This window comes from Sorex araneus, chromosome 2, assembly GCF_027595985.1.
Source record: "Sorex araneus isolate mSorAra2 chromosome 2, mSorAra2.pri, whole genome shotgun sequence".
Lineage (NCBI taxonomy): Eukaryota > Metazoa > Chordata > Mammalia > Eulipotyphla > Soricidae > Sorex > Sorex araneus.
In genome coordinates this window covers 211,515,275-211,534,091 of record NC_073303.1, presented here as the reverse complement: position 1 = coordinate 211,534,091, position 18,817 = coordinate 211,515,275, and the positions used below count along the sequence as shown (strand labels likewise).

The window sequence follows — 18,817 nt, the reverse complement described above, 5'->3', positions numbered from 1 at the left end:
TCTTAATTTGAAAAAAATATGCATATTCATGTCCCAATTAACCATGTGTCCGGCTTTCTTTGGAAGTAGTGTCTCTGTCTCCTGAGCATTATTTTTTTTTTGTTGGCAACAACACAAAAGCTCTTTGTCTCAAAGCCCTACCTACTGTTGTGTTTAGAATGCTCTTCCCATTCATTCTGTCATTTAAATATGGGAGTTATCCTATACTTCTCTATATGCTTATTCAATCCTATAAAAAAAAATCATGTGTTTTCAAATATCTTCAAGCCCCTTCTGATCTTTTCCTCATCAAACAAAATAATCCAGTGTCAGTGCTCATTTTTCCATGGACTGTTTATTGCTCTGATGATTCCTCCCTTTCTGGTTGAGGCCTTTGAATTGCTTCTAAAAGATTCATGTTTCGTCTCTTTATTTAAAAATATCACACTAAGCGAAATGAGTCAGAAAGAGCGGGACAGACACAGAATGACTGCCCCCTTCTGTGAAATAGAAGGTAACATAACAGGAGAATAACACCCAAGGACAATAGAGACAAGGGCCAGGAGGATCGCCCACAGCTTGGAAGCCGGTCTCATTGGCTGGGGGAAAGGCAGCTGGGATAGAGAGGGGACCTCTCAGTAAATGATGGTTGGCGGGCTCGCTCGGGACGGGAGATGCGTGCTCAAAGTAGACTATGGACCAAACATGATGGCTGCTTAGTACCTGTATTGCAAACCATAACGCCCAAAGGAGAGAGGAAGAGGGAATGTGTCTGCCACCGAGGCAGGGGGTGGGAGAGCGTGGGGGTGTCAGGAGGGACACTGGGAACATTGGTGGTAGAGAATGGGCACTGGTGGAGGGATGGGTACTCAAACATTGTTTGATTGAAACATAATCATGAAAATTTGTAGAAAAAAGCCTGTAAATTTTTTTTTAAGAGTTAAAAAAAAGTCTGGATTGGTGCAGTAGCACAGCAGGTAGGGTGTTTGCGTTGCACGCGGCTGAACCGGGTTCGATTCCTCCATCCCTCTCGGAGAGCCCGACAAGCTACCGAGAGTATCCCGCCCGCACGGCAGAGCCTGTCAAGCTCCCCGTGGCATATTCAATATGCCCAAAACAGTAACAAGTCTCACCATGGAGACGTTCCTGGTGCCTGCTCGAGCAAATCGATGAACAAGTGGAGGACAGTGCTAAAAAATATTTTAAAATTTATCTATTTTCATTTTGGGTTCACATTCGGCAATATTCAGGGCTAGCTCTTGGCTCTGCATTCAGGATCCCTCCTGGCAGGGCTCAGGGGCCCCTGTGGGTGCTGGGGTTGAGCCTGGTTCAGCTGTGCGTGACTCTCGCTGGGAGTGGCCGAGACCCCGTCTTTCGGCCACGTCACTCACGCGAGGTGGGTTGCCTTTCTTACAACTGTCATCTCTGCTTTTTCCCTTCTCCTTGATGCCTTGGTGGTTCGGGGTTTCCTTCCAGTTAGAAAACACGTACCAGGCTGTTGGGCAAAGCTCAAATGCTGTCATGATCCAAAGGTAATGACGAGACTAGGACCCTGCTGGGGTTAGGAAGACTAACTTGGCCTGAGGACTGTGGTCTGGAATATATAGTGAATGTCCTCAGGAAGAACCAAACTTTAAGGTTATATCTCTTACTGTGCTCATACAGAATGACATTGCTAGAAATATTAGAAGTAGATTTACTATAACTATTTAAGCAGATTACTAGCTCACACCCTGACACACCCTTGTTTGGAATCACACCCTTGAGTGGATCTCCTTAGATGAGATTTCCTTAGATGGAATTTTGTCAATCTCCTCAAGAAATGGCCTTATCCTTCTTAGTTGATTTGTTGATGTTAAACCCACCTTTGTGCTACAGCCCTATGTAATTTGCTATATAAACTGAGACTGTGGGGGCACTGAGAGGAGACAGAAGAAGGAGACAGAAGGAGACAGAGGAAGAAGGCGACAGAGGAAGAAGGAGACAGAGAGACAGACACAGAGAGACAGACAGAAGAGAGCACAGTGGCACACACATAAGCAGAGCACAAGGTGAAAGAAGTGAGAGCGAGCGGGGCAGAAAGGGGGATAGAGGAAGATCCAGAGAGAGATCGAGAACCGGGAGAGAAGCAGAGAGAGAGAACGAAATAAGCTGATCGAGCAACCAGTTTGGCCTTCTTCCTTCCTTCGCCTGCCTCATCATCGCCATCAACCTCCCCGGGGTGGGGAAGCAGCGTGAGACTACCGAACGCGGGCAGCGGGAGAGATAGAGCTCCGCTGGGCCCTTTCTCTTTTGTGCTTTTACACAAGACCAGTGCTCTTCGTTTCAACTCAACTGGGAAGACTATTCTTGGCCGAGAGGCTGTTCCCGTCACAAGGCCGTTCGTATTAGGGGTTTTGATTGTTTGCTTTGGTTTTGGTTTCTTGGCCTCACTGGGCAGTGCTCAGGTCCCACTCCTGGCTCTCACTCAGGACTGACTCTTCCTCTTGGCGGGCCGGGGTCCATGTGGGGCTCGGGGGGCCGTGGTACGATGCGCGTGCCCTACCCACTGTACTGTTGCTCGGTCCCTTATGCTGTGGGATGCTGCTGTGATGTCCCCTGTGGTGATGTCAGCATGAGTGGGAGAAGTGGGTTCAGTGTTACCCAGGAGGCCACTGAGCTCCAGCCCCAGCCTCTCAGACGAGGCCGCAGCAGCTCTTCGTAGTTGAGCATCACCTGAGGGACTTTTGAAAGCGTGTTCCAAATGTCCATCTGTTTTTGTATTTGTAGACGTGAGACATGTCTGAAAACTCCAGTGACAGCGACTCATCCTGTGGCTGGACTGTCATCAATCATGAGGTATGTGTCCTGGGCTTCTTACCAGGCAGTTGGTGATGTTTGCGTGTGGGCAGTGGCGCGTGTTCAGTCCTTTGAAGATCAGTGTTGGTCTTCATTGGAGCGTAGATTCCATTGTCTGTAGGACTGGGTTATCGTCCCATATCAGTCTTCATGGTTCTGTGTAACCCTGGCGTTGAGGTATTTGGAGATTGTGTGTGTGTATATGTGTGTGTGTGTGTGTGTGTGTGTGTGTGTGTTTGTGAGAGAGAGAGACAGAGACAGAGACAGAGAGACAGAGAGGAAGGGAGGGGGAGGGAGGGAGGGAGGGAGGGAGGAGAGGGAGAGGGAGAGAGAGATTTAATCACAATTAGTTACTCTTAAGAAAAAGAAAAATTGCCCTAGATAACCAGGACGGGCCTGATGTCATCAGAACTGAGGGGTCCCTGCCGGTGAGGCCACGCCCTGCCCTTCCTGCAGGGCCTCAGACCCCGCTGCCCCCCGACAGTTGTATAATTAGAAGACCATTGAGGATTAGTAATTACTGGTTCCGTCCGGTGTTTTGCCTGCCTCCTCGTATTTTATATAACGCTCCAAGGGATAGATTCGTTTTCACTCTTATCGCATAGATGAACAAACCAAAGTTTACCGAGGCAAGTCATTTGCCCGTGTTTCTGTAACGTGAAACTGTCGGAGCTAGTGTTAGAGCAAAAACCAGACAAGCACAAGAGAACCTCACTTACTTTTGGGGCCTCTCACAAAATATTCCTAGTTTCTCTCATTTGTTTTCCTCCAGTAAAAAATATATTTAAAAAGTAAATGTTATCTTCTGCAATGACTCTGATAATTTAATTCAGATCATTTGTTAGAAAACATTAACCAAAAAAAAAGTGCTTTTTCTGCATGGAAGGTTTCTGAATTTGATAGCAGCTGTTTCCATTGAGATTCAGGTTTTTTTCCCCCATAAGTGACTTTTCTATTTTTAACCTGTTTTCTACAAAGCTTAGATCAACCCCCCCCCCCAGTGACATCTTCTCTCTTGAGGGTAATTAACAGTCTGAGAAGTGGGGGCTGGGCTGGGGCTGGGGAGGGGGCTTGCAGGTCTGTGGGGGGTCTGGTACCCAGAGATGTGGCCCAGCCAAGGTGTGTCACTGGGAGGGGCCCTTAATGGTGAGGCCGAGTCTGAAGCTGCTCCTGCTAGCACTCCTCCCCAACCCCGCCTCTCCTAAATAGTTACCAGATTCTTCTCTCTCTCTCTCTCTCTCTCTCTCTCTCTCTCTCTCTCTCTCTCTCTCTCTCTCTCTTCTCTCTCTCTCTCTCTCTCTCTCTCTCATTGTGACCTTTTGCACTCCTCTCTCCTCTCTTCTGCATTTTTCTCCTATCCTATCGCACAGTTCTTGTTGGGCCCAGAACGGTTTTGCCGTCAAATCTCCAGTACAGCCTTTATCTTTGTTCAGCAAAATTTTCCTTCCAATCTTGACCCTAAATCCTAAATTCAGAATTATCTTGAGGGTGGAATAATGCAAAGTCTTTCATCAGTTATTTTGACTATTTTGAGTGCTACATCTATATACACATATGTATTTCTATACATATATATAGCAAGTATCTATGTATATAATATAGAGAAACATGTTTGTATGTTTATATATAGGCTGGAGCGATAGCACAACGGGTAAGGTGTTTGTCTTGTGTGCAGCCGACCTGGGTTCAATTCCTCTGCCCCTCTTGGAGAACCTGGCAAGCTACCAAGAGTATCCCCCCCGCACGGCAGAGTCTGGCAAGCTCCCCGTGGCGTATTTGATATGCCAGAAACAGTAGCAACAAGTCTCACAATGGAGATGTTACTGGTGCTCGCTCAAGGAAATCGATGAGCAACGGGATGACAGTAACAGTTTATATATAGAAACAGACTTTTATATATGTCTGTATAGTATATCTATTCAAATATATTTATATGCATGAATATATATAGAGAGAGAAACATAGGCCTTTCTATTTACTGATATGGATCAGTAAACTGGAAGAAAAATTAAGATAGTGGCTTATTTTTGGAAAACTATATAATCTTTCCTTCAAAAACTAGAAATTGAGGTTCCATATGACCCCACAATACCACTTCTGGGAACCTATCCCGAGGGTGCACAAAAGCACAGTAGAAATGACATCTGTACCTGTACGTTCACTGCAGCACTCTTCACATAGCCAGAATCTGGAAACAACCCGAGTGCCCAAGAACAGATGACTGGTTAAGGAAACTTTGGTACATCTACACAATGGAATACTATGCAGCTGTTAGAAAAGATGAAGTCATGAAATTTTCTTATAAGTGGATGGCCATGGAGACTGTCATGCTAAGTGAAATGAGTCAGAAAGAGAGGGACAGACATAGAAGGACTGCACTCATTTGTGGAGTATAGAGTAACATGAGACTGACACCCACGGACAGTAGACACAAGGGCCAGGAAGATTGCTCCATGGTTGGCAGCCTGCCTCAGGAGCTGGGGGAGAAGGCAGCTGGGATAGAGAGGGTCACTAAGTCAATGATGGTTGGAGGGATAGTTCCGGATGGGAGATGTGTGCTGAAAGTAGGTAATGGACCAACGTGATGGCCTCTCAGTATGTGTTGCAAACCATAATGCCCAAAAGTACACAGAATATGGGGGAAATTGCCATGGATGCAGGGAGAGGGTTGGGATGGGTGGAGGGAGATACTGGGGACATTGGTGGTGGAGAATGTGCACTGGTGGAGGGAGGGGTGCTTGATCATTGTATGACCGAAACTCAAACATGGAAAGTTTGTAACCATATTTCATGGTGATTCAAAAATTAAAAAAAAATTTTTTTAAATAGTGGCATGGAGTGGGTAGAGTGAGGAAAATCAATTCAGTGATTAACTTTATTTCCTTAATTAAGACACCAGGGGAAACCCCCTCAGAATCATTATTTTATTAAAGGTAGTTTGTCATCAGGCTGGAGCAGGTAGGGCGTTTGCCTTGCACGAGGCTGACCCAGATTTGATTACTCCGCCCCTCTCGGAGAACCCAGCAAGCTACAGAGAGTATCTCGCCCACACAGCAGAGCCTGGCAAGCTCCCCTTGGCATATTGGATATACCAAAAACAGTCACAACAAGTCTCACCATGGAGACGTTACTGCTGCCCGCTCCAGCAAATCAATGAGCAACAGGACGACAGTGACAGTGACAGTTTGTCATCAATGTAGGAAGGACATCTTGGAAGAGTAAAGAGTACAGCAGTTTAAAATTTTTTTCAGGAAAGCTCATTACTGTAATGGGCTCATTTTATTTATTTGGATTTGGGGTCACACCTGCAGTGCTCAGGGCTGACTCCTGGCTCTGCATTTTCGGACACTCCGGGCGATGCTTTGGGGACCCGATAGGATGCTGGGGTGGAACCAGGCCAGCAGTGTGCACTGTCACTGTCATCCTGACCCTGATGGGTTTGTTGTAATCTTCACTCTTAATATTTTTTATATATTGCCTTTTTTTGTTTTTGTTTTTGGGCCACACCTGTAGTGCTCATGGCATACTCCTGGCTCTGTGCTCAGGAATCATTCCTGGCGGGCTCAGGAGATCATATGAGGTGCTGATGATCAAACCCAGGTCGGTCGTGGGAAAGGCAAGTGCCCTCCCCTCTGCACTGTCTCCCCAGCCCCTGCCATAATTATTGTATGTGGCTGCTTGGTTCAGATTCTCAATATTTCCTAATAACTAGCAGAACTCTTACTCAGAGCAGTTGCGTAAAGGTTTAGTGTAGGGAAATTAACAGACATAGTAAGTACAGAACAGCCTATGTTCAGATTTGTTGTTTAAACTTTAAAAACGAGCACAGTTAGAGCTTTCAGCTGGGGCCGCCTCCTCTTGGAGTTCGAGTCTGCGACTCCAGCCGGCTGCTTCCCCACTAGAGGTTTTGCACCAGCGGGAACGACTTGGCGTCCTTCTCCCTTGGGGTGTGCCAGTATCTGGGGGTCACAGCCAGTGCTGAGTCGCTGATACACACCTGGTGCTCCTCTCCCCCAGGGATCTGACATAGAGATGGTGAATTCGGAACCCGGCCCGGGCGGCAGGACTCCTGAGCTGGCCCCGGAGACTTCGGCTGCCGAGCAGGAGCCGGTGCCAGAGCTGCAGCTGGAACAGGAAGGTAAGGTGCCCAGCGCCCGAGTGCGCGGCATTGGAAACATGGTGATGGCTCTTGCCTTCTCTCTAGGCGAGCGGCCTTGCTGGCTAACGGCCGGTCGTTGGGGATGAGGCCTTTAGCCTGCCTGGGGACAGTCATGCAGGACCACTGCCATCGGCTGCTCAGAAGTTGGTTCGTTGGTGCCTGTACCACACGTGTGAGCTTCTAAAGAACTCTTCACTATGATGTGTGTGATGGGTAACAAAGTCTTATCAGCCTTTTTTTTTTTCTTTTTGGGTCACACCTGGTGATGCACAGGGGTTACTCCTGGCTCTGCACACAGGAATTACTCCTGGTGATGCTCAGGGGACCATATGGGATGCTGGGATTTGACTCGAACCCGGGTCGGCCATGTGCAAGGCAAATGCGATACCCGCTGTGCTATCGCTCCAGCCCCCAAATCTTACCAACCTTGAGGGACTAGAGTAGTATGTGAAATTATTTATCCATCACATAGGGATTCCGTGTTTGTTTTGTTTCTGGGCCACACCCAGCGGTGCTCAGGGCTGACTTCTCACTGTGCACCCTGGGGTCACGCCTGGCAGTGCCTGGGAACTCTCTGTATTGCGGGGGATCAGGCCTGGTCAGGCCCTCTGCACTGTCCCTCCTGTTCCACGTGGGATTTCTTCACTGCGCTTCTGGTCTCTGTCTCCTTTCTGAGTGCTTTGCCTTGGTTGGTGGACGCCATTTTACTACTGAATTGTGTCACTGTGTACGTGCCAGCTTGGGTGTTTAATCCTGACACGAATTAGGTGGGGAAGTGTGATGGTGCGGGAGGGCACTTGCCTTGCACGAGGCCTATCTGGTTCGATCCCCAGCAATCCTTTTTGTCCCCCCAAGCACTGCTGGGATTGGCCCCAAAACAAACTGCACTGTAGCGCTGTCGTTCTGTTGCTCATTGATTTGCTCGAGTGGGCACCAGTAATGTCTCCATGGTGAGACTTGTTACTGTTTTTGGCATATCCAATACGCTACGGGGAGCTTGCCAGGCTCAGCTGTGCGGGAGGGATACTCTCGGTAGCTTGCCGGCTCTCCGAGAGGGATGGAGGAATCAAACCCAGGTTGGCCGCGTGCAAGGCAAACACCCTCCCCGCTGTGCTATCACTCCAGTCCCCCAAAACAAAACAAAACAAAACCAAAAAAAGTGGGGGGATACTCAATATTATTTTATATTTAATTTACCTCTTTTATTTATTTTTGTATGTGGTACTGGGAATTGAATGCAGGGCTTCATGCATGTAAAACAGGGGCTTTAGGACTGAACTGCACCACCAGATGGTTTACTTGAACCCCCAGAAGTTTTTCACTGTGTGTGTGTGGGGGGGGGCGCAGGGGGAATGTTTGTGACACCTACAAACTGCTCAGGAGCTACTCCCAGTTTGCTTCTGGAGGTTCACTCCTGCTGGTGCCACCAATCAGAGCCAGACCTCCTGCATGTGAGTCTGCGCTCAGCCCCTGGGCTGTTTCCCCGACCCCAAGCCAGTCTCAGCCCTGTGACTTTACAGACATCTGGCCAGTACTGTTTGTCTTTTGTGAACGTAGTTTATATGTATTTCTAAGTCCTGTGAGTGTTTTATGTTTAGCTTTTTTATTATAAAGTAAAATACAAGTTCCGGGGAACCGGCAGGACTACAGTAGGCAGAGCTCTGACCTCGGGCCGACCCCAGGGCCGACCACAGTTTGACCCCCAGCACCCCACGGGGGGCCTGAGCCCACCAGCAGGGAGCCTGAGTGGGCCGGGAGGCAGCCCTGGGCACCGGAGACTGAAACCAAAGGAAATGAATGAAAATATTAACCCTGTACATCTTTTCTCATTAAGAAAATAGAAAAAAATATATATATATATATATATTTTTTTTGCTTTTTGGGTCACACCTGGCCATGCACAGGGGTTACTCCTGGCTTTTGCACTCAGGAATTACTGCTGGCCGTGCTCAGGGGACCATATGGGATGCTGGGATTTGAACCCGGGTCGGCCGCGTGCAAGGCAAACGCCCTACCGGATGTGCTATCTTTCCAGCCCCTAGAAAAAGTATTTTTTGTGGTTGCGGTGGAGGGGCACACCTGGGGCATCGAGGGCTCACTCCGGGCTGTGTTCAGGGGTCTCTCCTCAGGGGCTTGGGAAACCATATGGGGCCTGGGGGATCGGACCCAGGCTGGCTGAGTGCAAGGCAGCCACCTCGCCCTTTGTTCTGTCTCTTGGCCCTAGTGAATTTTGTATAATACACACTGATACTGTAGTGAATTTTGTTTTATATTTTTCTTTATATCACTACAACATGCCAGTCGACCAAAAGCTTACATTTGGTAGACTGGGAAGACCCGGGTTCGATTCCTCCACCGCTTTTGGCATTTAGGGTTATGCCAAAACCAGTAACAAGTCTCACAATGAGAGACGTTATGGTGCCTGCTCAAGCAAATCGATGAACAGTGGGATGACAGTGGCAGTGGCAGTGACAATCATAAATGAAATCAGTTTATTAATTTAAATCCTCTGAGAATTTCGAATAATTTTAAATAGTCTTTTTAGCAATTATAGAGTGTTGAATAATTTTTGGCGACTTTTTCGCACATTCATGTAAAAGCATAGAAATGTAGTTGTTATGTATATGCAGACCAAGGGTTCTTCCTCTTTGCTTGCTCTCAGAGGCTGATCGGAGCGGTGTGGTGCTGATGGGAGAAGTAGCTCACCCATCTTTGGAGGAAATGAAGCCGGCATTTGAGGTAATCACGGGGCTTATTCCTTGGATATGTGTAAAACAGTGCTCTTCAGCAAATACCAACAAAAGCTGTCATTTCCCATTCTCCTTTCTTCTCCTCTTTGAGTTATAAACAACTTTCGTTGAAAAGATTGAGATTTCACAGATTGGTACTTTCAAGGATCCAGTTAGCATCTGTTTTTACTCTTAATTTAGAAAATAAAAGTTACCCCTTTATTATTGTTAATTTTGGTTTGGAGACACACCCAGCGGTGGTCTGGGCTCACTCGGCTCTGCACTCAAGGATCACTCCTGCATGTGGCCACGGGAACATATATGGCTCCAGGGATCAAACCCGGGTAAGCTGTGTGCAAGGCAAGTGTCCTGCCCACTGTACTATTGCTCTGGGCCTAGCTTTGGAAACTCTTTTTATTTTTTTTAACTTTTTTTTTTTTTTTTTGCTTTTTGGGTCACACCCGGCGATGCACAGGGGTCACTCCTGGCTCTGCACTCAGGAATTACTCCTGGCAGTGCTTGGGGGACCATATGGGATGCCGGGGATGGAACCCAGGCTGGCTGCGTGCAAGGCAAACGCCCTACCCACTGTGCTATCGCTCCGGCCCCAGCTTTGGAAACTCTTAATTGAATGTTTTTATTATAGTTTGGGTGGCATGTCCGGACTGAAGCGATAGCACAATGGGTAAGGCGTTTGCCTCGCACACGGCCGACCTGGGTTTGATTCCTTTGTCCCTCTCAGAGAGCCCGGCAAGCTACCGAGAGTATCTTGCCTGCATGGCAGAGCCTGGCAAGCTCCCCATGACGTATTCGATATGCCAAAAACAGTAACAACAAGTCTCACCATGGAGACGTTACTCGTGCCCGCTTGAGCAAATCAATGAACAATGGGATGACAGTGCTACAGGTGGCATGTGTTAGATCAGTTTATGGTATTGATGTATAATGTTACTGTACCACACCAGCACCACCATTGCTGATTATTCCCCACTGTCCCATGTCACACCTGTGTTATCTGTAGTGATCCCCTCCCTGTAACTGCCTAGAACTCAGTTTTGTAATCCAAGGCCAAGAGTTTGTTGTTGTTGATACTGTTCCCTGGTTCTGTCTAGCCTCCACAGAGGAGTGGTATTTATCCTTCTCTTAGGGCACTTTTTGGACGTGGATGTTTGAGAACAAATTAAATGTTGACCTTGAGTGTTTCACTGGACTTCTGGATAAAACTAGATATCCTGGACGGTCTTTATGTGACTTTGCTACTGAAGTTTATTTGTATCTATAACCTGGAACATTTCATCCAGTCTTTCAGAGGTTATAGAATCATGCTGATTACATGGTGTAACTGGTGAGAAATGAGTATTTCTTCCTTTGGTCATTAGGATAGTTTCTTCCTTTCTGAAGCCCATGACAAGTGGGGTGTAGGATAACATTGGTTTGTCCTTCCTCCCTTGCTACAAGGAGTTTAGGTTTAAGTGCTTTGGAGATGCTCCCATTCCTTTGTTTATCTGTAAACTCTTCTCTGCACCCTCCTTCCCAACCAGTTAATCACCTTTTCCCTAATCAGATTCTGTTATCTTGTAAGATCAGATCCTTCTAAGGACTCTGAACTTGTACTGTAAGTTAGTGTCTTTTGCATAGTTTACCTTAAAGCAAGGTCCTTTCTGTATGGACACAGGAAGACAGTTAATGTTGTGCTTGTAACTTGGAGTTGATTGACTCCAATAATATTTACTCCTGGCATCTGCTTTTTTGACTCACTTGTCCTTAGTTCCAGCACCCCAAAAGCAGGGTCCTGACGAGGGATGGAATAGACCCAGGGCAAGCGGTGAGCTACCCTGACATCAAAATGGGCCAGGCCAAAGTGCCACAATACTCAACTATAAATCGAGAGCATGGTCATGGACAAATGCTGTCATGATCCAAAGGTAATGACGAGATTAGGACCCTGCTGAAGTGAGGAAGACTAACCTGGCCTGAGGACTGTGGTCTGGAATATATAGTGAATGTCCTCAGGAAGAACCAGACTTTAAGGTTATATCTCTTACTGTGCTCATACAGAATGACACTGCTAGAAATATTAGGAGTAGATTTACTATAACTATGTAAGTAGATTACTAGCTTACACCCTGACACCACCCTTGAGTGGATCTCCTTAGATGAGATTTCCTTAGATGTGATTTTGTTAATCTCAATCTCTGAGAAATGGTTTTAACCTTCTTTGTTGATTTATTGATGTTAAACCCACCTTTGTGCTACCGCCCTATGTAATTTGCTAATATAAACTAAGACTGTTGGGCAGAAAGGGGGATAGAGGAAGATCCAGAGAGAGATCCAGAATCGGGAGAGAAGCAGAGAGAGAGAATGAAATAAACTGATCGAGCAACCAGTTCTTCCTTCCATCGCCTGCCCTTGACCAACAGCCACACTTTGGGGTTCCAGAGCACCGAATGTGGGCGGTGAGACAGAGCCACCCGGAGAGCCCTCGAGTGCACAAGCCCCTCTGCGAGCTTGCAGTTTGCGTTACTTCTTGAGAAAATTGCAAAGAAAGCTGTGTTTTTTTTTTCTTTTCCCCCCTCAAACCGACAGATGAGCCTACTATCAAGTAATTCTTTCCTGTTAGGCAGTATTTATGCTTTATTTATGTCACTGTCACTGTCATCCTGTTGCTCATTGATTTTGCTCGAGCGAGCACCAGTAACATCTCCACTGTGAGACTTGTTGTTACTGTTTATGGCATATCGAATACACCACAGTAGCTTGCCAGGCTCTGTCGTGCGGGTGGTATACTCTCGGTAGCTTGCCGGGCTCTCTGAGAGGGATGGAGGAATCGAACCTGGGTCGGCCGTGTACAGGGCAAACACCCTATCCACTGTGCTATGGCTCCAGCCCTTTATTTATGTACTACTATTATTATTTTTGGGGCTTGGGGCCACACCCACCAATGCTCAGGGGTTATTCCTGACACTGCTCAAGGATCCCAGTGAAAGTGTAGAATAATAAAAGGCCTTTAAATGTTACTAAATGGAACTGTCTTGAAATTTGTAACTCCTCAGGGAGAAGCAGAAAAGTCTGCAGAGGATCACGTCTATATCGGAACTATCAGTGACGACTCTGACATTGTGACCCTGGAGCCGCCTAAAGTGGAAGACCTGGGGAGTCAAGACGCAGCGCTGGGTGCGAGGGCAGAGCCCAGCCTGGAGGGTTTCCACATGGGCTCCTCCTCCAGCAGCCAGTACACCTTCTGCCAGCCAGAGACGGGTAAGTGCCACCGGGGGCGCCGGCGGGGATAGGCTAGAGGCTGCACGACGCCTGATGGCCGGTTTCCCAGCCCTAAACCTCAGGTTCAGAATCTGCTGGGCAAAACTGAGGAAGTTGGTTTTTTTTTTTTTTTTGCTTTTTTTTGGGGGGGGGTTACACCTGGCGATGCACAGGGGTTACTCCTGGCTCTGCACTCAGGAATTACTCCTGGCGGTGCTGGGGGACCATATGGGATGCTGGGAATCGAACCTGGGTCGACCACATGCAAGGCAAAGACCCGCCCACTGTGCTATCGCTCCAGCCCCAGGGAGTTTTTTTTGTGAACTGTATTATATCTTGTGTCCTCTTGTGGGGCTGGAGCGATAGCACAGCGGTTGGGCATTCGCCTTTCACGTGGCCGACCCGAGTTTGATTCCTCTGCCCCTCTCGGAGAGCCCGGCAAGCTACCGAGAGTATGGAGCCCGCACGGCAGAGCCTGGCAAGCTACCCGGGTGTATTGGATATGCCAAAAACAGTAACAATAAGTCTCTCAATGAGAGACATTACTAAGTGCCCGCTCGAACAAATTGATGATCAATGGTATGACAGTGTCCTCTTGTATTCTTTAGCCTTGGGCATAGTTGTTTTTGCTTACCCAATAAATAACTTCTCAGCATGAAGCAAAAGACACGAAATAACTTCACAGGAGAATCGCTCATGTTTTACATACTCCAGAAGACGGTTCATGGTTGAGGGCAGGGTGGGGGGTGGTGCTGGGCTACACTTGGGGAACTCGTGTGCTGCTCCTGATGCTGTGCTCACAGGCCACTCGGGGCCCTGCTCGGGGTAGTGGGCTGACCCTGGCTTGGCTCCATGTGAGGTGAGTGCCCTGACCCCTGAACTATCTCTCCAGCCCAGTTGAACTGATTTCACTGTCGCTATCATCCCATTGATCATCGATTTGCTCGAGTGGGCACCAGTAACATCTCCATTGTAAGACTTGTTGTTACTGTTTTTGGCATGGGTGGTACACAAATAACGTGAACTGACCATGAAAACAGTCTTCTTTCTTCTTTTTCTTCTTGTTTTATATAATAAAGCTTGACATGTCCTTACCCCTGTTTGTTTACAAAAGAAAGGTGGTGGGAGAAGCTGTGGAAGATTCCTGAGTGCCTAAAGGGCTGGGACGTTCAGCCGAAACACCATGCTCCTTGCCCTCTCTCGCGCCAAGGTGCCCTGACTGCATCTGAGCAGCGTTCCCGAGCCAGGCGTGCCTGCCTGCACACGGCTCTGCTCACCCGGGGGTCTGCAGACGGCCCCCGGTGCTCTGGGTGTCGCAGTGTGTTGAGTGACTGAGCTGCCTGCATGCCTCGGCATTGCCTGTGTCTTGGATGTCGAGCTATATTTATTAATTTTTAATAGAAGCTTTAAAATATTTCCGCCATCAGATGACTGGTTAAAGAAAAGAAGCTGGTGCTTAGCTGACAGGGGAGATACCACGATCAGGAAGGTGGTTCTCCCAAGGTGAGGCGTAGAGGATGCCCTTAGGATGGGACGACCACCTGAGGTTTGAGCAAATGTGGGTGACTTGACTGCAGAATTCGTAGTACTGGGACACTTCGTGTGCCCTCTTCCCTGGAGGGGAGGGGGGGTTAAAAAAAAAAGCGAAAGCACTGGTGAGACATGCACGTTTATTAACACAGGTTAGGTCTGTCTTAATACATTAGTGTAGGGGCTGGAGCAATAGCACAACGGGTAGGGCGTTTGCCTTGCACGCGACCAACCTGGGTTTGATTCCCAGCATCCCATATGATCCTCCAAGCACCACCAGGAGTAATTCCTGAGTGCATAAGCCAGGAGTAACCCCTGAGCATCACTGGGTGTGACCCCAAAAAGAAAAAAAAAACAATACATTAGTGTAGAACTAAAAATGTCTTGAAGGCATCTGACGGATGGTTTTGTTTTTCCATCTGTCCTTCTTAATACTGTCCAAAAAGCTGACTTCCACGTTCAGACGTGTTCACAAATGCCTCTGTAGTACTTTGTCTTCCTTCCTTTTGTCCGAGGAGGGTGACACCCCAGAGGCGGCTGCTTGGAAAAACTTGTGATCAAAGGTAGCCAGAGAAGTCTGATGGGACACCCGGGTTTGACCGAAAGGTCCTGCTGATTCTCCGTCCCCAAAGAAGGGGCATAGTTTCAGTAGTGCTGCCTGTGTGTTGCTGCAAGTGTGCACGTTGCCTGGCCTCTCCACAGAATGCGTGACCACGTGTGTGGCATGGACATGCCGCCTGGGGACGCCTGGTGTGCCTGTTTTGAGCAGCATGAGCTTGGTTGTTGGGAGCTCCTGGCATTGAACTTAGGTGCACATTCCACCCTTCCTCTCAGTAATTCCTTCTAACAGACCAGTTGGGAATTCATACTGACTCATCTAATCTGTGCCATCGTGCTGGTTCTTGGCGCTGGAACAGTATGAACATACAGTTCGGAAAAGTTGAAGGTGATTTTTTTCCAGTGACTTTTTCCAGTACCTGAGATTCTTTTGTGATTTACCCCCTCTATTTTCTTTTCTTCGTTGCCTCTTTTGTTGTAGGGGCAGCACCAAATACTCAATATGGGTGATAGCTTAGACAGCTTTGGAACTGCTTTTTCTCAGTGATTTAATTTTTAAAAAAAAGTGAGGAAAAAAAAATATGGGAGATAGCTGTTGTATTTCTTTCTTATGCCGACAATATTTACTAGAGGTGGAATGAATAACCATCTAGTAAGAGTGGCAGTCCAGGGGAAGGACTCTTCTGACTTCTGGAAATTTCTGTTAACTGTAGTGCTTTGACCTTTCGTCCTGAGGTGGAAATTAAGTTAGGGACCAAATGCATTCCAAGGACACATTTTTGTAGTCCACTGTACTTTGAGTCTCAGGAATTGCTTGTGGATTTACACACTTCTCTTAACAAGCTGAGCTTAAGTTACTTGTTTGCAATTGAAGATATGGAGATCAGTCCTTCTAGAAATAGTATTGATGACTTTGATAGCAAAGCCAAGTGATTTAGTAGGCTGTAAGAATGTGGCGTCAACTCTGAGAGGTTTTGCCAAAAGAACCGTTCACCAGATTAGACTCTCAAAGGCACAGAATATGGTTACAGATTCTCATGTATCACGGATGAAAGAAATCTGGGTGTCTTGGCCTTATGTTGCTCTAACCTGAAGACTTGAGTGTTTTTCTTTGGATTTTGTTTCCTGGCTGTCTCGCGTAAAAAGGCACAAAGCTCTGGCATTGACTAATTCTAAATCATTTGCTGGGAAATTTTTCCTGTGATTTTAAATGTCGATTCACGTTTCTTCTTAAAACAGTATTTTCATCTCAGCCCAGCGATGACGAATCCAGTAGTGACGAAACGTGTCATCACCCGAGCCCTGCCTTGAAGCGGCGCCGGACTAAGAAGAAGCCCACATCCGCTTTGGACCCCGAAGAGCGTCCACCGGCCGAGCAGGAGCCGGAGCCGTCAGCGGAGCCCTGCAAACGCCAGTTCAGCAGTGGCCTCAACAAGTGTGTCGTCCTAGCCCTGGTGATCGCAGTCAGCATGGGGTTCGGCCATTTCTATGGTAAGGACCGGAACCTGCTGGGCCTGAAGGAGGTGGGACCGAGGCTCTTAGAGAGTGAAGGATTCTGGGATCTTGCGAGGCCTTCACCTTGAAAAGTTCAGCTTTTCTCATGTAGAAGAAAGAGAAAAGTGTGGCAGTGCTTAAAGAATTGTGAGGGTTTTAGCACTTTTCTGTTTTTGCAGATAAATAGAATCCTAAGTTTAGAATGCTCACCAGGAGGTGCATTAATGAGGAATCAGCTTGCTTTCACTGCAACTCTGATAGGATTATTGAAATACCTCAGTTCTGCTTCAGTGTTTCATGCCTGCATTGTACTCTGTGGCACTTAATTGAAAAATGATTTGTTTTTAATTTAGCCTTGTACTTTGCTATTATGGACTGGAGTGATAGCGCAGCGGGTAGGGCGTTTGCCTTGCACACGGCCGACCCGGGTTCGATTCCTCTGCCCCTCTCGGAGAACCCGGCAAGCTACTGAGAGTATCCTGCCCACACGGCAGAGCCTGGCAAGCTCCCCGTGGTGTATTCCATATGCCAGAAACAGTAACAGCAAGTCTCATGATGGAGACATTACTAGTGCCTGCTTGAACAAATCAATGAGCAACGGGATGACAATGAAAGTGAAAGTAACTTTAATATCTAATAAAATATAAGTTTTATATTTAATAAAAAGGGCTGGAGCAATAGCACAGCAGTAGGGCGTTCGCCTTGCACGCGGCCGACCCGTGTTCGATCCCTCCGCTCCTCTCAGAAAGCCCAGCAAGCTACCGAGAGTATCGTGCCTGCATGGCAGAGCCTGGCAAGCTACCCATGGCATATTGGATATGCCAAAAACAGTAACAACAAGTCTCACGATGAGAGACTTTACTGGTGCCTGCTTGAACAAATCGATGAGCAACGGGGATGACAGTGACAGATCTAATAAAAATGTTTTATTTCTTACATTAGCTGTTCATAATACAAAAAAACAGGGGTAATGTTAAAATGAAGTAAGCCTGTACAGTAATAAGATTGACTCTGTTAAAAAGTTTTGTTAATCATGTTTTACCCCTAATAACTTGTCTTTAGGTACAATTCAGATTCAGAAGCGCCAGCAGTTAGTTAGAAAGGTTCATGAAGATGAATTGATTGACGTGAAGGATTATCTTTCCCAGTGTCAACAGGGACCAGAGTCTTTTATAGATTATCAGGTATGTACTACTAACATTTTATTAAGAATTTCTAACCAAATTTATGTGTTATTTATGTATCACTATAGCACAGATAGGTAGATCAATAAATAATTGATTACTAAATCAGTTGGTAATTTTTTCTTTCTTTCTCATGGGAATGGACTGGAGCGATAGCACAGCGGGAAGGGTGTTTGCCTTGATGCAGCCGACCTGGGTTTGATTCCTCTGTCCCTCTCGAGAGCCCGGCAAGCTACGGAGAGGATCCCCACTGCACGGCAGAGCCTGGCAAGCTCCCTGTGGTGTATTCGATATGCCAAAAATAGTAACAACAAGTCTCACAATGGAGACGTTACTGGTGCCTGCTCGAGCAAATCGATGAACAATAGGACGATGACAGACAGACAGAAGATAGTAAGAATTTCATGATTAAAAAAAAAAAATTCCTGGTTATGGAAAACACTCTCAGAAGTGCTTCTGTCTCTATTTTCGAAATCTGACTAGAAACAAACTGAACTCTAACTGAATTTTCTGTCTTGAAACTCCCCCTGCACACTCTGACCTTACTTTGACATTCTGCTGTCTGTTGCTCTTGTATACGAAACCTTGCGTTTCCACTCTCTGTATTGAAGTTACGACATAAAGTATGGTCTGCTAAAACAGACACTAAGGCTATAATGGAATATACATCTTTAAGATTCATTTTGTGGTTTTTAATTAATGTTTTCCAATTTCCCCGTACACATTACATAGACACAGTGCTTCACAAAGTGGTTCATGATGATTTGTTGCAGACATTCAATATTCCAACACCAATCCCGCCACTTTTACACCTTCCCTCCCTCCACTGTTGTCTCCAACTTTCCCAATCTTAAAGATTTAATTTCAGTTCTTTTTTTTTTTTGCTTTTTGGGTCACACCCGGCGATGCACAGGGCTTATTACTGGCTCTGCACTCAGGAATTATTCCTGGCGGTGCACAGGGGACCATATGGGATGCTGGGAATCGAACCCGGGTCAGCTGCGTGCAAGGCAAACGCCCTACCCGCTGTGCTATCGCTTCAGCCCCTTAATTTTAGTTCTTATAAATATTTTTTTCCTATTTTTTTT

General features: G+C 46.9%; 1 protein-coding gene across 2 annotated transcripts in view; it reads left to right on the top strand.

The window, feature by feature from the left end:
- CCPG1 (cell cycle progression 1) overlaps positions 1 to 18,817 on the top strand; it is a 43,093-nt gene that overhangs the window by 19,515 nt on the left and 4,761 nt on the right. For both annotated transcript variants that reach the window (XM_055129270.1, XM_055129272.1), the window contains exons 2-7: positions 2,749 to 2,817; positions 6,835 to 6,955; positions 9,639 to 9,715; positions 12,759 to 12,963; positions 16,291 to 16,542; positions 17,608 to 17,729. In XM_055129270.1, coding sequence (XP_054985245.1) covers positions 2,758 to 2,817; positions 6,835 to 6,955; positions 9,639 to 9,715; positions 12,759 to 12,963; positions 16,291 to 16,542; positions 17,608 to 17,729 — 837 coding nt within the window. In that variant the 5' untranslated portion in view covers positions 2,749 to 2,757. The remainder of the gene's footprint in view (positions 1 to 2,748; positions 2,818 to 6,834; positions 6,956 to 9,638; positions 9,716 to 12,758; positions 12,964 to 16,290; positions 16,543 to 17,607; positions 17,730 to 18,817) is intronic.